The 22970-nt window shown below is 41.8% G+C and overlaps 1 protein-coding gene across 3 annotated transcripts in view; it reads right to left on the bottom strand.

Moving 5' to 3' along the window:
* Positions 1 to 22970, bottom strand: part of SPATS2 (spermatogenesis associated serine rich 2) — a 48923-nt gene that overhangs the window by 20987 nt on the left and 4966 nt on the right. Inside the window, exons 2-3 of one of the 3 annotated variants that reach the window (XM_053375227.1) lie at positions 17407 to 17708; positions 4041 to 4137 (exon numbers count right to left, since the gene is read on the bottom strand). Coding sequence is in view for 2 of the 3 variants with exons in the window: in XM_053375226.1 (XP_053231201.1) it covers positions 17407 to 17431 (25 nt within the window). In the remaining variant the exon portion in view is untranslated. Of the gene's footprint in view, positions 1 to 4040; positions 4138 to 14707; positions 14728 to 17406; positions 17709 to 22970 lie in introns of those variants that run through there. The other 2 variants (XM_053375226.1, XM_053375225.1) reach the window with 2 other exon arrangements.

The following is a 22970-nucleotide window of genomic DNA, read 5'->3' on the forward strand; positions in this document are numbered from 1 at the left end:
TGTACACCATCAACATTCACTGAATTCAACCCAGGTAAGCATATGGCACACTGCTGCTGATGTAGCAAGAGCATGAACAGAACCACCTCGCTACACTTGACTGGAAGTCAACACAGGCTCAACATAGCAGGAGGCCCAGGCTGAACGGATCAGAAGGACGATCTTTCGCAAGATCTGCTTTGACCCGTACAGTTTTGTGAGACCCCCGCCATATTGTTGAAATTCTGCTTTGTTAGCCTACTCAGGCAAAAGAAAAGAAAAATACAGAAGGATCAAAGCAGCAGCGAAGGAAGTGTAACCTCTAACAGAACTAGTCCGATATCAATTAAGACAACTGGGGCAGTCTCAATGCTGCCTTTGTTGTTTGGTACTAATCTTGAGGATAATACGCAGCTACCGAATGTGCACAGAGGAATCCATCACAGCACCAAACCTTTACTCAATATTTAATGTTGTCGCTCCCTCCTGGGTACGCAAACTGCAGTTTTTACAATTCATTTATCAAGATCTGCCAGCTGCTAATTCTGTTTAATGCTAGCATAACTGCCAGCACGCATTTATTTGTTCTGCTTTTAGGACTTGTGCGTCACAAAAGGGGTGCTCCTTTTCTGTTATTCAATTACAATTTTCAGAACTAAAAGACTGAAGCAGTAAGTGAGGAGTGGCTTGACGATCAGGACTACTGAAATCCCCGGTAAAGCCTATGTGGCTGAGAGATCAGGCATTCTCTGACCTGGGAGGTGGTGTTCAGGCTGCTTTGGATGGGGGTGCACTTTCCCTAAAGATTCAGGTGTTAATTTTGAGGGTGCTTTTAGATCTGACCTTCCCATTGGCGGCTGAAGTGGCATTCAAGACACAAAGTACCCGTAGCCAGCTATAGCCATGTCAAACAGATGGAGAGCGGCTACAGTTCTTTACACTCCTGAAATGTTAATGCAATGTGCTGCATTAAGGCTGCCCTCGAAGACTGCTCAAAAACTAGTGGGCTGGTTCACATGTCACTTTCAAAGCATGGTCAAGCTCAACCACGGTTTAAAGGTGAGCATGCAGCATGGTGGTGCAAAGACTGAAAATCACAACCATTCCACTTCTCCTTCGGTCCTACTGCACCTGTACTGTTGGGAGCTAAGCCCTGGTTGGGTTTGTTTTCCCCCATATAAACCTTAAGCAATAAGCCAAGAACAAACCTCATTCACAGCTTGTGCTATGAATGGTTTGAAGACAAACCTAATGCAGTAGCCAAGATGGTGCCCTACAGATGCTTTGGACTACAGTGGTACCTCAGGTTAAGTACTTAATTCGTTCCGGAGGTCCGTACTTAACCTGAAACTGTTCTTAACCTGAAGCACCACTTTAGCTAATGGAGCCTCCTGCTGCTGCCGCACCGCCGGAGCACAATTTCTGTTCTCATCCTGAAGCAAAGTTCTTAACCTGAAGCACTATTTCTGGGTTAGTGGAGTCTGTAACCTGAAGTGTATGTAACCTGAAGTGTATGTAACCCGAGGTACCACTGTATAGCTCCTAACAACTATCTAGACTGGCCAATGGTCAGGGATTATGGGAACTACAGCCCACAACACAGAGAGCATCAATGCACAAAATTATTCAGTGGATACCAGAGCGCCCCTCGCGCCGGGCAGACATCCGCAGCGTGGAGAGCCCTGCGGGAACTCCTGCAGGGCTCCCTGCGCTGCGGATAGCAGCCTGCCGGCCGGCGTGCATAACACCCTAAAGCAGAACGCCCCTCGTGCCAGGCAGACATCCGCAGTGTGGGGAGCCCTGCGGGAGTTCCCGCAGGGCTCCCCACACTGCGAATAGCAGCCTGCCGCCCGGCACGCAGGGCACCCTGAAGCAGAGCGCCCCACGCGCTGGGCAGACATCGGCCAGCCCCACAAGCTCGGGGGACAGCGGGGAGGCGCAGCGCCGCCATCCCGCTGTTCCCCGACCTGGTTTTGGGGGGAAAATAAAGGGGGGGAATTCCTTTATTTCCCCCCCAAAAAACTAGGTGCGTCCTATGGGACGGAGCGTCCTATGGGACGAAAAATATGGTAAGTGTTCCGGTTTGCAAACATTTTTCGGAAGCCGAACATCCTTCTGCAGCTTCCTCTTGAGTGCAGGAAGCTCCTGCAGCCCATCGGAAGCCATGCCTAGGTTTTCAAAAGGTTTTCAGGAGTCGAACAGACTCCCGGAACAGATTAAGTTTGAGAACCAGGGTACCACTGTATTCTTTTTGCGACGAGGCAACCAGAACTGTACACAGTACCCATAGCGTGGTCTCACCATCATCTTTAGAAAGGCGTTGTGACATTGGTGCTTTTATTTTTCAATTCTTGTCCTAAGCGTGAAAATTTGCCTTTTTCACAGTTCCCACACACTGGACCAACAGCTTCATAAGCAATCCACAACACCAAGGCTTTGCTCTTGGTCAGTCAATGCCAGTTCAGACATATATGTGAAATCAAGTTTTTTGGCCTCTACATGCATCACTTTACACTTGTTTACATTGAACTGCACTTGCCATTTTACTGCCCATTCACAATTTATCTAGCTTCTGTATCTTGCCTCCATGCCCAAAATTCAAAGTCCTCCAAGGGAGTAAAAATGTAACATCTATCTCTCAAAGTCCATTCACAAACTAATCAATATGCCGATCTCTTGTTTGACTTTAATAGATACTGCACTGACCCTTGATGCAAGTTGTTGTGCGTAGGATTTGCTATTGTTGGGGAATGTTTTCATGAAACATGCTTCTTCGTGACTCTGTATTCTCTTTCCTTTGTTAAGAAATGGTTGAAAAAAGCAGCCAAGACAGTTATCGGTTAACTGCTCCTCTTTAGGTGCTTAAGATCTCAGCTTGCCTGCTAACAATGACACAGCAGTCTTTGTTTTCATAAGCAGCAGCTTGCAATTCCAGAACCTGAGTAGCAAGTATGCATTCACAGTATGATCAAGCCACTGAAAGCAGAAGAGGTTTGCCCTTTATGATTGTTGTTTTTTCTTAAGCTCATGGCACGCTGAAGCTCTTCCTTTTGAGTGGATGTGATCAATTCCATAGACCAGGGGGTGGGCAGAAGGTAGATCATAATCTATTTGGAAACTGAGGGAATTTTGAAATGTATCAGCCAGGATTTTTGGCCCCTTGTTTAGCACAATACCCCCCCCCCCAATGCTGCTAAAATGAAGAAAGCTGGCAGAGGGGGAGAACAAAGACTTGTGTGCAAAAGGGCTGTGAGCTCCACTCAATTCTGGGACTTAAACCAAATTCCTGGGCCTGGAATTCTTTAATTCTATCTCTTTTGCACATGCCTCCAGTTAGTGGCTCTCTCGGGATTCCAGTAAAAAATGAGGCAGATCCTGAAAGTGTGAACTCTGCCCATTGCTGCCATAGACTCAAAACCTTAACTGTTCACAGCTTCCTTTCACAAAGAGTCTAAGGCATGTATGTAGCCATTACAAGTCATTTTATTCAAGGCTATTGTTCTAAACCACTCTTTTTCATACCACACCAAAACTAGTTTGTTAAATAGCTGCAATCCTGGAAACACCTCGCAGACCATAGCATTATCCATTATTTGGCCCTAACTTTCTTGGGGAAACTTCTGTAGTTTCAGTGCCCACACCTTGAAAGATAACCAAGTGTTAATAACATTGTGTGCAGAGTGAGAGAGTGATTTTACACACACACACACACACGATGCTCAATAGCAACTGTCCAACATTGTAAAGATCCAACCAGTTTGCCTAGTTCTGTACTAAAGTTAAACCCAACCCTGCACCTTCTTTCAAAACAATGCCAACAAGAAGATATACTTAGTGGAAAGGCAAGCTATTCACTTCTAATTTAGTATGACAGAAAATGGGCTTCATAATCAGTGAACCCCAACATATCCTGATTTAGAAACATCTTAAGCATGCATATTGTAATCCATGCTTCTGTAAGCACGACCATGGATACAGTCACAGATGATATGCCATCCACCTGCCACATCAATAGTGGAAGTTACATAATAAGCCCGTTATCAGTGACAGTTTATACTGACCTTTCCATGCAACTCCCCAAAGTACAGATCACAAGGGTCAAACTAGATGCGATGCTGGCATGCACAATATTTCTTTCCATATATTCACTCCACTCACCTACGAAATAGGAGGTTAGCTGGATCTTCTTTTAGAATGAATGGAGAGGAGAGGGATGCTGAACACTTCCTTGGAAGGGATTCAGGAAAAGGGAAAAGTAGTTCAACAGGCATGGGAAGAGGAAAAGTTCAGTGTCCCTGGTCCTATGCTCACTTACTGTAAGTAAGGCTGCTTTCCAGCTTTATATGCAAATGAGGCTGATATATGACTTATAGCGTCACCTGGTTTAGCTTGGTTTCCTCACTTTAAACTAGTGTTCTGCTACCAAATCACTACGTTTCCCCACATTTCAGACAATGTGATGACTCTCCACTCTAGTAACTCATCCACTTCCACATGTGACACAACTCCTTGGCACTAAAGCACTTCAGAGCCTTGCCATACTTTCTCTTACAAGGCAGTAAGTTTTTAACAAATAACCTTCCTCCAACTTTACCACTCCTGCACACTTTAATGACCCCACCTCTTCTCCCTTGCTGCCCGTGTCTAGAAGACGGGTGGCAAAGCAGTGAATCAGGCGGCCAAGCTGCTTTAAATGACTTGCCAGCCCAACTTCCTCCCCACCATTGCACTGGGAAGCATCAAACTAAGATGGTGGCCGGGGGGGGGGGGTTATCACTCTCTCTGAACAGTAGAAAAGATAACTCTCCTCCCCATCACAGTGCTAGGCTGAGCAAAGAAGAAACTTCTCCTTTCAGCCTAGTGCTGTGATGAGAATGAATGTAGCAGTTTTGTTTTGTTTTTTGACCAAGAGCAGACCATGTGCTTGCATATAGCAAGCTATATGAGTGATGAGCACTGGCGTGCATGAGCGTAGCCAAGTCCAAGTGAAAGAGGGGAGAACATTGTGGAGGAGACAGGTGAGGAACAACCACCCTCCTTCTGAAGGCGGAAAACGCAGGAGGGTTAAGACCCTGCTGTTTTACAAAGAATATGCCAGTAAGGAACGAAAATAGACCAAGGAGAACTTGCAACTAACCTGCACAATAACTTAGCTCTACATATCAGCACCAAAAGCTTCCCTAAAATATCTCTGAGCACATCAAAAACTTTTTGTTTCTGAATTTCTTTTCCTTGTTAAAAAGGTGATCCACTCATCAGATGTTTATACTTGAAAACCTCTCATTATGGTATCAGCAGCACAAGTCTATCAATGCAGCATAATCCACCACATTATGAACAGCAGCTTCTAGAAAATGATGAAACATGACATCTTCAACAAGAAAATTATGCACATTTGGCAGTACTGCAAAACTAACATACTTCTGTAAATTATTCATTGGGATTTCTACTTGTCATTGGAGCTGCAATTCAAGCACAGACAGGTGTTTATTAGGAGATTAAAGGGGGGGGGGTGAACAGATTATTATCGTGTTCAGTTATATCACGGCTGACAATGCTCTACAGAATTTTACAAGCAAAAAGCAGACACGTCCCTGCCCCTAGTGAATTCACTATTGCACGAAGCTGTGTGTATTTTCAATAGATCTCTTTGATGGCCTAGCTATACAAAAAAACAGGATATAGTATGAAGAAATTCTGTGCAATGCTGGCACTGCAGTTCTCAAATTGTCACAGTGACCCTTTTTACTGCAAGGCTGTTGGCCAGTTTATAATGAGCCCTTTCTCTATACTGTGTAACTTCAGGCCGCAGCCACATTCCCCACAATAAAATAAAACAAATAAAAAACCCTAAAAGGTAAGGAAGGAAGCTAGGTTCTACATTCTTTCCTAGTTTTCCATGTACAGAGTTAGCAGGCATGGGGGAGAAAATTCAAACATGATCACCATCTGCTGCCTGAATTGGTACAGATGAGGAAAATCTTACAGTTCTAGCATTGTCCTGGTTAAAGCGGCCAGGATGGTGGGCAAACTGAACTTTCATTTTCCTTCATACTTGGCAATCACAGACCTAGTGATCTTCTACCGTAAAGGCCAGCTTTCTACTTGGAGAAGCACTGTGTTGGGATAAATCTTACAATCACCAGAATTAGCTGAGCAGAGCCAAACATAAAAGGTGCTTTGAAAACATTTCTAACTGCACTATAAGGGCAACTTTACAGTCTGTATAAAAGACTGCTCTATGGACATGCAAAAAGAGATGTAGCATTGTGAGGTGGATATTCACATTTGTACATGTAGACACAGTCAACCATGGCTCCAAAGCTCATGTCTGTTGCATGGTCCTGTGTGTTTAAATACCTTCAAATGTTAAGGTGTCCATCACACACTAACACAGACAGAGCATACTTGAAACACATCTGTCACGCTTAGCATTAAGTGGCACTTAGCTTCCAAGATAACACTTCCAATAATACAGAGCAAGTTGACTGGGTGAATAAAGCACTCTTTGCTTTCGTGGAGATGCCAGGAAATACTTTTAGGGCACCTCTAATTACTCATCCTGTTATTACCTTCCAATTCTATTTAAGAGCAGCTGCCCTCCAATTTACAGGCAACAGCAAGTCACACCTAGTAATTTAAACCCAAGAGCACGGTGAAATCTTGCTGCTTTTATAAGTGAAAACTTAACAAAATAGACCATTAGGGTAATTTTTAAATTACAGGAGAGAAACTGTCCTCTCAAGTCATTCCCAGCTGCACTGAAGAAGCAACAGCAAGAAATTCAAGCACCTTCTTAAGTTCAGCCAATCTAGTCCTATCTGAAAATACAGCATTAGATAAATTAAAAATTGCATTAAAAAACCAGTAATCATCTTCAATTTTGGAAATTTGTAAACTAGTAATAATGTCAATATTTGACAAACAAAGATTATTCCATCTTTTAAGTAACTAGGGAGGAGGTAGAATGCTAATTTATAATTCTAAAAAAGAAACGACAACACATGCAGTGGATTAAGAAAAACAGGTCTCTATAGCAATTAATAGTTATATTAAAATACATTTTTCTAAATCCCCTAATGTAGCTAATCTATTGATATCTATCAATTTTGTACCACAAGTCCACAAATGCAGTTACCTGTAACATATAAGAAATAGTATGTCTTTTAATCAACTCCAACTCTCAAGAACCATTTCACACGCTAAGAAATAAGTGGAAACATCACAAGCACCCACAACGTATACCATTATACATAGGAGCAACTATTTTTTCATAGATGTCATAAGAAGCCAAGACCAGCTGTTGCTCACTACAATGTGAGTAAATGCCTCTCAAGAAGAATCCGCCGCCCCCGGTAATACATGGTCACGCATGATATACTCAACCATAGTGTACTCATTCACTTTGAGATGCACGAAGTAGCTTGCAAATTCACTTTGAGCTGTCCAAAGGTTAGGACATCATCTGCTTCTCTACTATCAGCTCAAAAGAAACAGCTGGGTCATGCAGGGATATTGGCATTTCAGTTTCTGAAATTTACAGCCTCTATTGCTAATACTTCTGACAATGGTGAATTAGCAGAACGAATCTTAAAAATATTTACTTGTACTGTTACCATCAAGGAGCATTGCTCAAATGCCTACCAGTGCTTTTCCATGGAAATTATAACTAGTTATAATGGGAAGACATTAAATTTATGACTAATGTCTTCCGCACTGGCATGAGTTAGAATCATTCTGTAATAAGCCACAGAAAAATCATGCATCTGAGCTAAAAGAAACCATAATTCAAATGCACATATATATTCTGCTAGAAGAGAAGTATTACGTTAGGGTGCAAGAATTATGAGCCGAAACTTTCCTTGGGTACTTAGAAAAAAACACAACATTTTCACAATGTCTGAACATCAATGGTGATGGTGGAATAACATGGTTCCCAAGCTGCATTTCGAAAAGGTTGGTTCCTATTGCAAATAATTAAAAAGTCAGGGTTTGCTCTAAATACTGAATGGGAAATATAGGAGCTTTCAATTTTGACAATTACTTTGATTTAAAAACCCCCAGTAATGTTCCTTTCTAGCAGCTGTATAAAGAAAATTAAAGATACACCCTTCCCATAGACATACAGTCTCATGTACATAGGAAGATAGGGGAGCAGGGGTACAACAGGAAAAGAAATGGAGAATTAATAGGTAAGGGCCCAAAAGCCAAAATGCCTTCCAAATTCTGTTTAACAACCAAAGTGAGTTTGTAACCGCAAAGATCACACTGATACAGTTGTAGCTACACGACTTTAAGTAGTGATAAAATTACGGAATGAGCTCAATTTAGGAAACCAGGAGATAAATGATGGAAACAAAATATACAAGCTGTAGATACATCTACATTTTAAAAAACGCTGATCTTTCAACAGCAGCTTCCCTGGGAGAACAAGCCAGCTTTTGAAATTTGTGTGCAAGTGGGACTCCTGATGCACACTATGGGAGTTGTTGCTGAGAGGTAACAGAAAATCCAACTGCAAGCCCAAGTGTTTTATGTACAGAGGATCAGTAGATTGAGACCATAATTTTATCACTATTTTAAGTGGTGTAGTTACAACCGAATGTGCCCATTATTGTGATCCTTGCAGTTGTTTACTTTTGTAACTTGCTCATTTTTTCAAACTGGGAATTCAAAATCAAGGGTAACTAAGCCAGAAGTACCAGAAAGGAGTTTAACACATGTTTAGCTACTGCTGGTAAAATGATGGGATGCAATCAGGTAAGACACATTTTGACAAGATAGTAAACTTGCTTAGAGTGGTTCTTTAATAACTTCTTTAAAGTACATGGTGAATAACAATCAAAGGATTTATAAAGAACTGAAGAGGATATTTTGATCAGCCCAAACACTGAGGTCCTCCTCAGAGGGTCTTCTGCTGGTTCCCTCCCTGTGAGAAATGAAGCTACAGGGAACCAGACAGAGGGTCTTTTCGGTAGTGGCGCCCTCCCTGTGGAATGCCCTCCCTTGATAAAAGTACCTCCTGTAAAGCCACTTTCCAGATTAAGATGTTAAATAGATCAACTACTTTCTGGGGTTCAGTCCCCACAGAGATCATCTGTACTCTTGCAGATCATCTGTACAGATGGAAACTAAATTAATACTTTTTAAATGTAAGCTCCAGACGCTTTTCTACCCACACCTGCTCAATTTGACTCGGTGTCTACTGTTCCAACAGTTGGAAATGCAACAGAAAGTATGAACACTATTTCTCACAGGCGGTTTGATTTCTGGCTTTTAATCTATTAAGCACATCCTGTTTTTCAAGCAGCAGATATATAATAATCTTTAGTTAAAAGTACAGAAGTCTCTCTTTTGCTTTGGCCAATCAAGAGTTCACCATGTGAACTCTGTTTTGAACAAGTTAACCAACAAAGGACTCAAATTGGACAGAGGGATCAGTAGCTTTTCTGCGCAGCTGCCAGGCCCTCTACTAGTGACAAAGCCTTGTGGATTTATATCTTGCTCTTTCACCAATGAAGTCAGCACAGCTTACATTAGTTATTTCTATTCTTATACCCTCTGCAGATAGGCTAAGATACTTAGGGCTAAGAGACAGTGACTTGCGAACTATGCTATCAAGCAGGCGTTAGGGCTGAGATGGGATCTGAGCCAAGGTTTTTCCTATCCAAGCCCAGAACGCTATTCAATATACTGTAATCTAATGCTATGACAGGTTTTGAGCCCCTCTTTCAATAGTGGCTTATCAGATTCCAATTAAGTTCCCCCAAAAAGACACAGAATTCAACATCATGCTAAAATGATCATTCCGTCAGTGCAAGCATTTCAGCTTGCCAGACGGAACAATCTCCCCTCTCCTCCTCCTGTGTGCTGTTCTGGGGGTTCTCCCAGTCCCCCTGAGCTGATGGGGGGGTCCTCGGGGGCACCTGAGGGCATGAGAGGGTGGAATTCCCTTTGCGCTGGTGGGACTAGCACAAAATCCAGAGAATTCCTATTTGAAAAGTCAGCTGCTAGAATTTTGTAAGCCAAGCAGCCTCACTTACAACTGATCTCAGTCTGAAAGCAGTGGGATCAATTTAGGGGTGGAACAGCAAAGTAACCTGAAGACTACTTATTGAAGTTCTTATTTAACATAATTTTAATTGGATTTGTTCCCAACTCCTCTGAACCAGTTATTTTAGGTTTTACTACAAAATATTACAGTATCTTATTCATTTTATTGAAGGGGTAGATGAACACCCATGTTTCAGACATTAGAGGCAGAAGATGCAATATACTTGAATTTTTTTGAGAGAGACAGACCCAATGTATTGCCCATATCTAGATAAAACACTAAACCAGCCTTCTCCAACTTAGTTCCCTCCAGATTATTTGTACTATAACTCCCTCCAGATCCAGCCAGTATAGGCTTCCTGGCTAGAGCTGATGGGAATTTAAGTCCAAAACATCTGGAGGGCACCAGGGAGGGGTGGGTGGGTGTATGCCTGCCTGCCTGCCTGCCTGATGGGACTCAAGGAGACTTGCAGGTAAAAATAAGAACTGCTAAAAACTTAGAACAACTGAACATCAACAGAATTAAAACTACATACATAAAATTTATTAAAACCATACCAATAATTACAATAAAAATAGCACAGCATCAGAGCTTTCATAAAAAGCAGTGAACTCCCATAAGCCTGTTGGAACAAGGAAGCCTACCTTTCTGGCAGAAGGGCAACAAGGAGGGAGCCAGTATAGTTTCTCTAGGGAGGGATTTCCAAAGTCTGGGAGCAGCCACTGAAAAGTCTCTCTCCCGTGTGCCTACCAAGCATGCCTGTGAGGGGGGCGGGAATGAGAGAACAGCTGGGGAAAACTGCTCTGAACTACTAAGTCATACTCAGCATAAAAAGGCAAAGGTAAAGGTACCCCTGCCCGTACGGGCCAGTCTTGACAGACTCTGGGGTTTTGCGCCCATCTCACTCTATAGGCCGGGAGCCAGCGCTGTCCGCAGACACTTCCGGGTCACGTGGCCAGCGTGACAAGCTGCATCTGGCGAGCCAGCGCAGCACACGGAACGCCGTTTACCTTCCCTCTGGTAAGCGGTCCCTATTTATCTACTTGCACCTGAGGGTGCTTTCGAACTGCTAGGTTGGCAGGCGCTGGGACCAGACGACGGGAGTGCACCCTGCCGCGGGGATTCGAACCACCGACCTTTCGATCGGCAAGCCCTAAGCGCTGAGGCTTTTACCCACAGCGCCACCCGCATAGATCCACTAAAATCAAGTGGACTGATTTTAGTAAATCTATAAGGGTTTACTCCAAATACAACTTAGCTAAATTTTAAGAGCTGTAGCTTGAGGAGTTCTGTAATGTCAGGTTTTCACCAACTAGGTCCAGAAAAATGGATTTCCTTTGTATCTCTTCAGTGAAGATGCAATATTATTTTCAACAATATTACACTAGGCTTCTTTTCCACTGAAAACTGGCAGTTAAATCACTCTGCTTTTATGACTTCATTTAAAAATATTTAGTTCTTGTGCAATAAGGAAAAAGAAACCAGATGTTTCAACTACTAAACTCTACACAGAGATACAGTTCTCAGCTGTTTTATGCCTGGGCAAAGATTATACAGGATTTATTGTCACTGTCACATGTGTTTTCCTTACTGCAGCTTCCCAGTTCATATACAGATGGTGAAATAAAGGCTTGAGAAATTGCAATAATAAAATAAAGGTGGGCAAAATTATATGCACTACATGACAGTGGCTGCTGTTTGGAAAGTGTGCAATGTTTGAAGCAAGCCTGAATCTTCTCTGATCCACACTAGCTAAGCTAGATTGGTTCATGCAGTCATAGCCCCAGTGCTTTTCCCCCTAGGGGTATGCAGGGGTACACATACCCCTAAACATTTTGTGAATCTGTGTACTTTTGTCCATTTACTGTATTTATTTCCCCCGATTTGAACGATAAAATGATTTTCTTGAGTCAAAATGAGAGTAGCACTCCTAAACATTTTTTAAAAGAAAAAATGCACTGCATAGCCCTATACATAATACCATTGCTTCAGATACAAAGATGTACCATATTTTTTGCTCTATAAGACTCACTTTTTCCCTCCTAAAAAGTAAGGGGAAATGTGTGTGCGTCTTATGGAGTGAATGCAGGCTGCACAGCTATCCCAGAAGCCAGAACAGCAAGAGGGATCGCTACTTTCGCTGCACAGTGATCCCTCTTGTTGTTCTGGCTTCTGAGATTCAGAATATTTTTTTTCTTGTTTTCCTCCTCCAAAAACTAGGTGCGTCTTATGGTCTGGTGCGTCTTATAGAGCAAAAAATACGGCATCTTTTCCCCTTTACTGTAAGAAAAGGAGGAAGCAGAAAGAAACATTCTCATCAGTACTTTTAAGTGGCAAGAAGGGGAGAAAGAATGAGCCCAGATTCTCCTGTGTAAGGCAACGCCCGTATATGTCAGGTACATCTGAAGGTCTTCACAGTGCTGCTGACAAGCCTGGAAAAAAATCCCAGGCACCAAGCTGCTCAAACTCTTGTAAAGGTGGCACGCCTTACTTTGAAAGTTGGGCTGTCCTGAGCAGAGTTTATGGCTGTATAACACCAATGCCTTTTTAAACAAGAACAATTTTCCAGCTCTGGTGCCAGAAAGTGTGTCATCGGGGGTTTCCCATTCTTGCCTTTGCAGAGACTTCAATAATCCACTAGACAAGGGTGAAAGCTACCAGAATTTAAAAACAACAATATAGCTAGAATACAGTGTCTTGTCCCACCCACCTTCCTTACTCTCCAATATATATATATTGCAGAGTAAGGAAGGTGGGTGGGACAAGACATATATATATATATATATATATATATATATATATATATATATATCACTGTTAATTGATTATGTAGCTTATCAGCATTGGTCTTACTTTCCCACAAGCTTTTTGTCTGGGTAAACAGATGCAATTCAAAAAATACGAATAATTCCAGTAAGCTAGTAACCCAAGACTATAAAAGTATAACCCTTCCTTCCATGCCTCTTGTTTCCAGACATTACAGCACAGACCGTTAATGCAACTGTAATTAAGCATTTATACCGTGGAACATAACGTAGTCTGGAACAAAGTGTCTGCTCTAGGAATTTTTTTGGGGGGTGGGGGGGGGGTAAGAACTCTTTTTCCACAGTGTGAGTAGTACTTCTCATAACAATTTAGCAGCTGGAATAAGGAATGTCCAGTCAATTATGTAATCTCTGTTCTAGAAGTTTGGCATACAGAGACCATATTCAGCTACTTTGGTGAGGGGTTCTCAGATATACTGGCATTACGGCACAGCAGCAAGACTCATTCATTCATGTAGTTATTTTTAAATTCCCACACTTCCCTTCTTCTGAGGATGACAGGGCAGTTCACAACATAAAAATACCTAACATAGTAGCAAACAAAACAATAACACCCCCCCCCCGGTTGTAAAGGTCACAGATTGCTTAATTAGCCAAAGACCTGGGAGAAACTTTATTACCATTTAGTTATTATGGGGAGTCCAGTTGCTTTTAATATTTCTAACTTGTATATGGAGCACTTGGTTCAAGCTAAGTCATTTCCAAGAAAGAAATCCCTATATATTTGTTATATTATGGCATATATATTGATATTTACATTATTGCTTATCTAGATTGTGCAGTGGATGACTTTTTTCCTATGGATACAGTTGATCCTCACACGAGGTTCACAAAATCACACAGGCTTACAAGAAATACCATATAATAACTTTTAAGTGGAATAGACAAATTAACTACAGCAAACCTATTGATCAGAATACTATTTTACATTATAGAATCATTCAGTTCATTTCAGAAGCGATTTACCATCTGCACAGTTTCTAAGACTAAAATTGTACTTGTTCAGATTTGTAACATCAGTGTAGTATGTAAAGAGGTTATCCTCAGGCTGTTATCAGAAGAGCAAAATACAGAGCAAAGATGTATCATAGAAGTGAACTGCTTCAAGATAAAAAGTTGGTTCACAAATATACATATATATACATATATATATACATATACATATACATATATATATATATATATATATATATATATATATATATATATGGTCAATGGAATAGAATAGAATGCCTTTTTCCATAGAATGCAGTGTGTTGAAACACTGGCAACTGGTAAGAGACAGTCCAGGATTTGCCTCTTACACCACCAATTATTTAATATAAAAGACAAAATAGCTCATTCCAATATAGTTGATACCCTCTATTGCAAGTGGGCAGTATTAAGTGTGGAAAGTGTTCTTGTGCACAATCCTTACAGTTAAAAACAAACAAACTGATCCCAGATAGAATTTTTTTTATTTCAAGAGACTACATGTCAGATAATGTGTATGTAGGGCAAACAAGTAGAGCTTGAAGAATTACTGATCGGTGAACACAAGAGCAAGGTTAGAACAAAATGCTTGAGGCTCCATTAACATTTTAGGAACACATTCATACACCTGAAGTACACACATCTTTTTTAAAAAAGAGAAAAGAAAGAACCCACTACCATTCTACTTTCTCAACTTGGAGTGTTTTGGATTTTTGCATTGCAGACATTAACACCTAGTTGCTTAAATGTGAAGTTTGATTTATAATGAGAATAGTCAGCTGAATGCAGCGTGTTTTCAATTGAAATAGTTATTTAAAAACTGGTATTGTCTTGTTAGGGGAGTGATATAAACTGAGAAATCTGAAGCTGTGCTTACTCATTTCTTGGGCTGGTGAAGTGAAAGGGAAAGTGTTCTCACAGCCTGAGATTGCCATAAGAACCTATTAGGAGATATTTAAACGGGAATTGGTTAGGTGTGTTATACAGTGAGATACTGAAGAGTGAAATATCAATTTGCAAGCAATTTGAATTACACTAAAGTTGGGGATTCATGCTCGGGAACAACTCAAGCTGGAATCTAACAAATCAGCAACTAGAAACTGGCTTTATATGAACTTGAAAAATACATGGTGCTGAAACAGACTTTTACCAGTATTCCATTGTTTATGGTAACAGTGTGTATAGAACGTAAATACTGCATGAGGTTGTAAGAATTTCTCCAGTTTGGGTCTTGTGTTTGTGGTGGGGTTACAGCAACAGGCAGGCCTCATTGGGCTGCACACTAGGCTTGCTGCAAATGCAGGAGAGTTCTTTTGTCAGCAACTTTTTCTTAATAATCCAAGCAATCATAAAAAATGAAGTCAACCAATAAAGATCAGGAACTTGAAAATGGGTTGTGGATCAACACTAGCAGAATTAAGGTTTAAATTCAGAACTAGCCATGTCAAAGGTGTGCCATGTTGCTCACAAGTGGTGTTCAATGGTGAAAAAGACTACAAGGCATGTACATCAGTGTAGTCTTCCATGAAGAAACTGTCATGGAAGAGGTCAGTCCCAAAGGGCTAAGTTACAAATAAAGGCACAAGTTCCAAGTCATGTTGTTTCAGGGGAGCCTACTGGCATCTTAATAATGGCTGATGTCTTCCTCAGAATACCTGCTGCAGGGCCATCTGAAATTGTGAATGGTTATGATGGAGAGCTACCAAAGACAAAGCCTTCTTGACAGTGGCACCGTATCTGCGTTACTCTCCAGCAGAAGAGCTTTCCATCCTTTTCTGCTGATAGTCATGCCAAAGGCAGTGCTTTTCTTAAGAGAACCTTAGAATTCAAAGTTTAGCACTTTTGTTTTCTGTTTCCACTGTTTCCGGCTGCTGAATTCAATTAGTTGTTTCCTGTTGTGCACTGTCCATTTTAAAATATTTGCTCTGTTACTTTGTATTATTAGTTTTATTGCTATTGGACTGTTAGCTATCCCAGATCTTTTAGATCAAACTGTGGCATACAAAGCTTTTAATAAATAAAACCTGGCAAGAAATCTACAGCTGTTGACAGAAACCCAAGGTGTATGTTAACTCTCTCCTTTATAACATGTAGTAAAACTTACCTGTCTCCCAATATCATGTAATGATGTGTTTTGCTACTTTATATTATTTGCTGCTGCTAGGGGTATTCAGGGAAATGTATAACATTGTGACATCAGAATACAGTTAAGTTTTGCTGGATGTTACTGTGAGGAGTGGGGCGCTAGTTGGGAGGCAGCTACCATTTTCAGGAGGAGCCACATCTAGTTCTGCCCTAAGAGACCCATTTAACAAGTCCCTTGTATTCAAGGACTCAAGACTTTGCAAATTAAACAATGTGAAATTCTCCTTCACACAAATTGTTAATCCTCTGTGACATAATGTGATGGCCTGGGATTCGGACTCGGATGCTGAACCTGAGGGATCCCAGCCTGCACAGGATTCCCTGCCTCCAGAACCAGCTGAGCCGGGGTTGGAGCATGAGCCTGAAGGGTCCTCACCTGTGCTGGATCCTCAGGTGCAGGCATCAGCTGAGCCTGCTCTGGCTCCTGAGGTGCCTGCAGGTGCTCCACTCTCAGCCCCGTCAGAGGAAGCTGAGGTTGCCTCTGGGTCCGGTAACCCTCCAGCCTCTCCTGAGCTGCAGAGGCTCAGGGCAGAGAGGCGTAGGGAATTAAGTTCCCGCAGGAGGAGTGCTCACCTCCAGGCCAGGAGAGGCAAGTCACCAGAGGATTGGTGCCACCCTATGCCTCGGGGCGGATAAAAGCCGGCCAGCCCCAGTCCCAAGTTGCAGGAACAACATTGTTGGTTGCTAGTTCCTGCCTGAACCCTGTCCTGCTTTTCTGCCAGAGCTCCTGACCCGCCCTGGCTCTCTGCTTGCATACCTGTTCCTGACTCCCTGCCCTGCACCCAGCTTCAGCTACTACATACTGCCTCCACGGTGCACCTTCGACCACGGACTGGACTGGGACCTCACCTCTCGGGTAACCCACGGGACCAGCACACATAAGCTGCCACAAGCGACACCAGATTTGAAAAAGACGTATGATCCTTGTACCAGTAGTTCTCAGAGGCACATAAGACTCCCTGGGAAGGTAGAGGCAGATCCTAGAAAAGACACCAGCTTTTCCTCGACAGATCAGAAATGTGTGTGTCTCTCAAATGGGTCAAGGGGCAGAATATCAACCCATTGCCATAGGAGACCATTTGCCTCATTACACCTTGCTCACTGTTAAGTACAGAGAACCATGAAGCGACCCTGTTTTCTTATGCTCCTTGTTTGCTTGATTTCCAACACCAGGAAGCCAAAAGGCTGCTGGGCTGTCTTCCTTTGGGTCAAGAAGGGAAGGGATGTGAAGGAACACATCATTAGGATTCATTTCACATTTTGGAAGACATTGAGTGTTTTCTTACTAGGGAGGCAACTTGAGAACAGCCGATCTAGAGCAATTATCTTCTACTGTGGACTAAAATGGCAGGAACAAAAATTCATACTTGACATTTGCCTGTAACACAACACTCCTTACTATATATGCCCATCTGGTATCGTAAATCTTACCTTTTTGGTTTTGCCTCTTAGACATAATAGGTTCCCTGTATTTAGTGTTCAATTACACAGCAATAAGAATCTGTTTCCTCAAGGAACAGAGAGTGGCAGGTTTAATTCAAGTGCTGCTTTGCATCAAGGCAGGAAATGGCAAATATCTGCTTGGGGACAGCAATCCTCCAGCTTCCAAGGCAACAGACGAGTTGTCAAAAACCTTCTTGGACAACCTGTTGATCACTGTAGATTTTCCCTCTTAGCATCACCTTCTGTCAAGAAGCACAAGCACAGCAGTTCATATTGCTGTTTTTCAGATTCTGAAAAAGCAAACATACAAGAGTTTGATTTATTAGTCTGGCAGACATATTGTGGTCTGTAAATGCATTCTTCAATAGTTGTTTTTTTTTTTATAACCTGAATGCAATTCATGTTGCTTAAAGTGAACTGCAGAACAAGGGGTCAACAAAAAGCCATTGAGATACTCTGTAAAGTTTCAGGTAGACTTTGCCCTGCATTTGAAACAGCTTGCAGTTCCAGCACTGCAGTTATTGCATTCTGGTAAAACAAACTTTGAAACTATTGTTCAAAATTCATTAGCAGAAGCAGCACTTCAAGTTTCAGTATTTTTAAAAAATGTTATTTTCTAAGGGTTAGACTTAAAAGAATGGGAGAGAAGTCCTGGAATTGTGCACTCCCTAAAGGTTTAGCAACACAGTGCAACAGAGTAGTAGTATGTAATTGAAGTAGCAGCTGCTCATTTTTCTCCTACAGTGGTGCCCCGCAAGACGAATGCCTCGCAAGATGAAAAACTCGCTAGACGAAAGGGTTTTCCGTTTTTTGAGTCGTTCCGCAAGACGAATTTCCCTATGGGCTTGCTTCGCAAGACGAAACGTCTTGCGAGTTCTTGCGAGTTTGTTTCCTTTTTCTTAAAGCCGCTAAGCCGTTAATAGCTGCTAAGCCGCTAATAGCTGTGGTTCACAAGACGAAAAAACCGCAAGACAAAGAGACTCGCGGAACGGATTAATTTCGTCTTGCGAGGCACCACTTTAATTGTAAACACTTCATATTGCAAAATAATAATAATCCTTCTAGATGTCCTTTAAAAATGCCCTTTTGCAGTTGACATCTTAAAGTAATGTAACTACCAGAACCAGCAATTAACTTTGTCATGCATAGCATCATATGAACTGGAAAGCAATAGTGCCTACACTGATAATACAAAAACTGGTACAGTTCAGTAGGAATGGGAAAGTGAGGCTCTAAGTGTTGTTGGACTTCAAATTCTATCAGCCCCAGTCAGCATGGCCAATGGTCATGGAAGATCAGAGTTGGAATCCAAGAACATCTGTCTGTATTCTAGAAGAACTTGAGTTTTTCAAATGGGGGCAGGGGGGCATGCACATGCACACACATATGCACAAAAATCATATTTAAGACTGATAAACATGAAGTAGTGGTCAAAAGGTGCTTTTATTGATACCCTCCAATGCAGGACTGTACTAGGTAGGCTTAAATATGAACTTTCACTAATGTATCATGACCAAGCTTTTTGCACACAAATATATATATATCAGAATTGCTAACCCTGGTTCTCATCACTATCCACCAGTTTCTCACTATTTATACTCATTCTTAAAGAAGAGCAGAAGACAACTGAGACAAAGTTAGTTGCCCTATTTAAGACACTAAGAAATTAGACTGGCAATTCTTCCAGTTGTGATACATTTCCCCATTAACCAACAATTCTGTCCTGTGTACCACATGAACGTATTAAGCTTCAATCCAAAGAAGCCAATTATACAGGTGCAAGAGCAACATGCACCCAACTACTGCAGATCACACCATGATCCAACAGTTGAAATCTAAATGGTGGCTTGCCTCACAAGTCACGAGTATCCTCCACATGCAGAAATTGAACCTGCGGATTGAAGCCACAAGTGATTAAATTTTTAGTTACACTTTTAACATAGAGCAAGCTGTGCTTTAAAGGGAACATATAAGCATAGTAGTTTTTCCTAACTTGACATGTTAATTGCTGTAAGAATGCACATGCCCTGGAACAAAGTAGCAAGCAAGGGATGCTTCACACAGCCACTCTCTTAGCAGTCAGACAACTGTTAATCCTGCCAGAAGCCAACCATGCTCTCGGTTTTCTACGTTCAGATGCCACATTTCAAGCCAACATTATGGAAATAGGCCAAGTGGCAACATGCAAATCTAAATCTTCCACACAGCGTGAACAATTCCAACAAACCAGTTTGAACTAAGAGTTGTATCTGAGCAGAGGCCAAAGCTATATTCTAAGTGGTCGTGAGCTCAGCCTTCAATTCTTATAGATTTTCTTCCATATAATGGGTTTTTATTATTTAATACAGTGCTAGCTATAGTTTTGATGCTTCATAAAGCTTCAAAGGCAAAAAAGAGAGAGGCAGAACCCCACTGCAAACCACCTTACAATTCAAATATCAACAGTGGGAAAGACTAGGAAGCATAGGAGAAAAGGGATAAATGTGAACAAAGGCTAAAGATTATGATATAAATCAGGAGTGGTTAAACTGGGCCTCCAGACCTGATCTAGCCCAGTGAAAAAATGTTCTGACCCCCCCAATTTTGGCAGTGGCATCAAAAAGAAAAGTACTATGCACAGCACTGTGGTGGGGAAGAAGTTTAAACCTCTCTGCTCAGCCCAGTGCCTCATGGGGATGCAAGCTGCCCCTCCCTCATCACCAGATTGATCACTTAATGAGAAGGCAGGGGAACAATAACCACCCTCCTCAGCTGATCTATACAGTTCAGCTCAGCCTGTGTGTGTGTGTGTGTGTGCGTGTGTGTGTATGGTGTGGCCACACTCACTTTTGGACATACAGTACTGCTACACTTATTTTAAACAGGTACACATTGCAGAGACTTCCTGATTATCAGCAGACCCTTACATACAGTGCATTATCGCACTTGGAGAGACAGGGCTGTAGCTAATATCCTGTGAAGCAGCTCCCAAATGCCCGTTTTAACATTCATCAGGGGCTCTTTGCAGCTTATTTGACTAACTATACAGCTATTTCTGTCCAACAGGAAGACTACATCCAGCCCAAACTACACAGAACTTCACATGCAAAACACTTCCTAATTTTGGAGCCTGGTCCGACCATAGCAAAGTGCTTTTTAGTCCAACTGATTTCATGAGAAAAATGTAAGAATGCACTTAACTCCTAACTGAAATCAACAGGTCTTAGAGCAAAATGAAGCATTTCTATCAAACTGGTAGCGTGCAGTTTACATCTACCATGTCTGTGGGTAAGCATGGTTTCACAATTTATGGCTATGTTGGATTTTACTCTGCTGTACTCTTTAATGAAAACACATCCACAAAAACAGACAAGTGAGTCTTCAGGAAAAAGCTTTATAAATGATTTTGCAAAGTGAAGTCCTTCACACAGCTCACGGCTAAACTATGGAATTCACTCACACAAAATGTAGTGACCCTCCACCAAATTAAAGGTAAAGGTACCCCTGCCCGTACGGGCCAGTCTTGACAGACTCTAGGGTTGTGCGCCCATCTCACTCAAGAGGCCGGGGGCCAGCGCTGTCCGGAGACACTTCCGGGTCACGTGGCCAGCGTGACATCGCTGCTCTGGCGAGCCAGAGCCGCACACGGAAACACCGTTTACCTTCCCGCTAGAAAGCGGTCCCTATTTATCTACTTGCACCCGGGAGTGCTTTCGAACTGCTAGGTTGGCAGGCGCTGGGACCGAACAACGGGAGCGCACCCCGCCGCAGGGATTCGAACCGCCGACCTTTCGATCGGCAAGCCCTAGGCGCTGAGGCTTTTACCCACAGCGCCACCCGCGTCCCTTCCACCAAATTAGATGGCTTTAAAAGACCATTAGCCAGATCATAAAGGATAAGGCTACCTATGTCTACTAGCCACAATGGCTATATTCTACATCCACTATCAGCTGTGTCATGCCTCTAAGCTGCCAGGGATCACAACCTACGTGTGGGCTTTCCATAGGCATCTGGCTAACCACTGTGGGGACAGGTTGCTGGACTACATGGGCCTTTAGCCCGATCCAGCAGGGCTCTTTTGTTTTCATTTGAAGCAGTGGAGCACAAATTCATTCACTATATGTGTGTATATATTCATACAAGAAGATGGCAGCCAGATGTTTAACTAATCCTGTGAAATATAATTGCTCTGCCTTGTGGTGGAACAGGAAATAAGTTTATTTTATTTATTGAAAACAGTTTTATCCTGCTTTCCCTTGAAAGAGACCTCAAGTTTAGAGTTAACAACTTTCAGAAAGAAGCTAGCAAATTTAAGCCAATGGTAAATAAAGAATACTGCTTTCCGAGTGCCTCAGCTCAGCACAACTCCAAGGATTAACCCCCAGACTTTGTCCACGCTGTCCTCACTTGATAAAAAGATATGGTCACCACTAGCAAGCACATTTGTGGATCCCATCAATCTTCCCTCAAACTCAAAAAAAAGCCCCAGATTAAATCATAAATCTCAGATTTAAAATGTAGGAGTGCACATTATCGAAGTGTGAAATGTAAGAGCAATATTGGGTACATTTATTATATTTATGCAAGAGACAGTTGTGAAATAAGCACACTTAAAATGTCAGAAAATAATGTATTTAAATCTTATAGAAACAGAACCAGTAAAAGAACAAATCTAAATCTACAGCAGCTAAGCTAAGACAAAGAAACAGATGAGAAATATTTTACCTTTGAGCCAAACACACCAAAATGGCATTTGAAGGAACATGTTTCTGATTCCAGAATGATACACAAGAGATCAGGGAGCACAAAATTCAGAAGCAGCACAAAGAATATCTAAAAGCACTTCTGAATGTGGCCAGATACCAAAGGCCATATAGTGTGCTGATTATAACTGAAAGAAGTGTCTACGTGCTTTTATTTAAAAAACAAAACTATAATGACATTTGCTTACTAGATAGACAGTTTTGTAAGCACCTATTTTAAGTTGTATTTGGCCCCAAAAGAAAAGGATTGACATTTGGTCATCTGGAAGTAATTATTTCTTGCCACATGCAACTGGGTGAGTGGCAATTCACAACTCTGACCTAACATTAATGAAAGAAAATACTGGCCTTCTCTATCAGATGAAATAGCTTAGTGGAAGTATGGAAGATAAATGACAATTCTTTTGCTGAAATAAGGAGGTCCAGCTCCAAGCATGTGCAGATAGTGCAAGTCTGCAAGGACATCATATGTGAGCCGCTTTCAACTAACTTCAAATGAGTGTAAAGCAAGTATAAAAAGCTACACAGAATGAAAAAAAGAGGTGGAGAACTGTGGGTCTTTTCTTCACACTCCAGAAAAATAAAGTCCACTCAGTGAATCTATTTTAATAACAAGTTAGAAAAGAGACTTTTTAAAAATGTGGTTTTCTCCCTTCCCATCTGTAAACAAATACCTGAGCAGAACTATTGCACTGTCCTCTGAACTGTGCTTACATTTACCTTATACTACCTGTCTGATCATCTGAAAAGTTTGCTACACTATCATCAATGCTGATTCATCTGAAGCATTCAGCGGCACTGTCTTTGCGA

The sequence above is a fragment of the Podarcis raffonei genome, chromosome 2 (assembly GCF_027172205.1).
Source record: "Podarcis raffonei isolate rPodRaf1 chromosome 2, rPodRaf1.pri, whole genome shotgun sequence".
Lineage (NCBI taxonomy): Eukaryota > Metazoa > Chordata > Lepidosauria > Squamata > Lacertidae > Podarcis > Podarcis raffonei.